Source organism: Nanorana parkeri, unplaced genomic scaffold (assembly GCF_000935625.1).
Source record: "Nanorana parkeri isolate BGI_ZX_2015 unplaced genomic scaffold, ASM93562v1 scaffold940, whole genome shotgun sequence".
Taxonomy (NCBI): Eukaryota; Metazoa; Chordata; class Amphibia; order Anura; family Dicroglossidae; genus Nanorana; species Nanorana parkeri.
Genome location: NW_017307208.1, coordinates 606,669 through 609,240, shown reverse-complemented (window position 1 = coordinate 609,240; position 2,572 = coordinate 606,669). Strand labels below are relative to the sequence as shown.

Below are 2,572 nucleotides of genomic sequence, written 5' to 3'. Positions count from 1 at the left end.
TATATATATATAAAAAATTTTACACACGTATTGCGGCCCGAAAGTGGTTAAAGGAATCCAAGAATACGGACATGGTTTAAGATAGAGGTGCACCGAAATGGAAATATCGAAACAAAACAGAAACAATGTTTTTATTTTAATTTTTATAACATTTTTCAAAATATTTTATTTTTTATAAACTTTTTAATTTTATATTTATTCCATTTTTTTTACTTTACTTTTAGGGTCTTTGGGGAAATATTAGGGGTCTAAAACAGACCCCTGATATTTTCCTTTTAAAATAGAAATAAAAAGATTGAGGAAACAAACCCCAAATGAGAACCTTGGCGCAGGGAATCAGCTAAGCTGTGTACGCAGTAGTGTTTTGGCAATGGGAAAGAGCTTCAGCTTTTGGAACAATAATGGATCTGTGGGGACTAACCCAGGATCATGCATTATACATTTGGTCCAAATCGTAAAAGGTATGGAGGAGCATAGGACCTCTAACCCTGTGACAGAGCTCAGTTCTAGCTGCCAATTTCTAGGCCCAAGCATTGTCATATGACTGAGTGACATCACCACTCCCCCTAGACACCGACACCGATGATTCTATTTCCAGCTGTGAAGGAGTAAAGTAGGATAAGTAAACTTAGGCAGTGAGTATATGGGAGTCGGAGGGGGCTCTGCAGAGGCGCAGTCATTCTGCCCTGCACAGGCAAGATGAAAGTGTCTCTTCAAAGTGAACCCCTTGCGTTGTCCTACATTGGCAAAGAAAAGCTTACAAAGCTTATAAGAATTCAAGTTTTTCTAAACAGCAGTATATTTTGGTCTTTAAATCAAATAGTAAAAAATACTGGGACATGTCCACTGTTGGAGTATATAACACCATTTCTCATAACTTACTAATGACTGTGGCATCAGAGTCCTGGCTTTAGTCCATCTCGTAATAATATAGCAAGAAATGGCACAAATTGCAAGAAAACCAACAATAACCCCAATTATGATTCCGACAGTCTGTGGATGAGTCTCTAGAATAAAAAGAAAGAATAAGGAAATCAAATTTTAAAATTACCTTTTTTCTCAGCTTTTTCAAGACTGCTGACTTCATACTTCTTGAGAGCTTCTGTAGGTTGCAGAAATTTAGATATGTAGGCATCAAATGTCACTTCGCATATGAGTCTACAACGTTTCGTTTTTCCTGATATGCTAATGTTTAGCAGCACAAACTTTGCTGCGATGATGATCCTGCACTGTGTGTTAAAGCCAAACTCTTTTTAAAAAAAATAATGCCGGAGTTTGTGTATAATTGGAATAGCACCCGCTTTTTTTCTATATGTGTCTATCAGATTACATTGTTAATGAACCATGCACATGGATGATGCTTGAATGTATTGGACAGCCAATGGGAATTGAGATTCACTTACAGAATAAATACTCTTAAAGGGTGTCCTTAGAAAGCTGCTTCAGATTAACAGTTCTTCAGCTCTTTAGTGTTTAGAAGCTAATAACTGTGTGAACAGGCCCCTAAAGCATTGTAATGTGGATATCTGTAGCAATAACTGTATTAAAAGTCCTTTCTTGGCTGCTGATGGTAGGTTTCGAAACAAAGCATTATGCAAATGGAGAGAGACTGCTGCATGTAAGTGCATTGTATGTAACAGAGATCAGACATACAGAATCCCAAAAACCAAGAGGAAGCAAGGATAATTATTTAGTTGCACTACTGTCACTATCTGGAAATGATTTAAACCCGAACATAAAGTTCATGCATATAGACAGAAGTCAGAAAGAGGCTAGAGAAGATTAGCAGCACTGAGAGTCAAAGAGGATGAAAAAAATGAAACAGTATTTTAAGGGCAAAAGCCATAACATAAATTGCTTTAGCAAATAAATCCAAATGTCATCCAGGTTTAGATCTATTTTAAATGTTTTGGTATAACCAAAAGCACCTTAAAACCTTTGACATGATCAACAGTTCCAAAAGTGAATTTTCTTATATGGTACCAGTCTTCACTGCCCAATGAAGCAAATGGAAATACCACTGAATAGTGAATAGCTACACAGAGATTTATGGGAGACCAGTCACCGTTATATTGTATTTTAATCTTGTGTACAAAGGCTAAAGCTGGAGTGAAATGGAAACTAAGAGTTCATTCTCACCACAACAGTTTTATTGTTTGCATTTTTTTGCTGCATTAGGCAGCACACGTGTTTTGGAGGTGCTTTGGAGTGCCCTTCACAATGAATGGCACCGCAACACAAGTGGTGTGAATGGGCCCTGAGTGAACGAGAGGCAATTATTAATGCATTTCAGAATGCTATAGTAAAGAAAATACAATTCACATGCCCAAAAGGCTAGTTTAACACCTGTAAAACACAAACATAACCTACCTTCTCCAACATCAATACATTTCTCCTCGGATTTTACCATGGTCATCCCAATAAAATAGTTTGATATACCTTGTGCAGAAAAACAGTAATTCCCATTTTGGGTAATAGAAAATTTAGCTGTACATGCTTTACTGTCACGTACGGTTGCTTTCTGCAAAAAAAAAAAAAAAAAAAAAAAAATTTATTTTTATTTTTTTTTTAT

At 36.3% G+C, this 2,572-nt stretch overlaps 1 protein-coding gene across 1 annotated transcript in view; it reads right to left on the bottom strand.

Annotated features, from left to right (window-relative positions):
• Positions 1–977: 977 nt before the first annotated feature.
• The window catches only part of IFNGR1 (interferon gamma receptor 1), a 37,338-nt gene continuing 35,743 nt past the window's right edge, over positions 978–2,572 (bottom strand). Inside the window, exon 5 of the mRNA XM_018566349.1 lies at positions 978–1,007. Coding sequence (XP_018421851.1) covers positions 978–1,007 — 30 coding nt within the window. The remainder of the gene's footprint in view (positions 1,008–2,572) is intronic.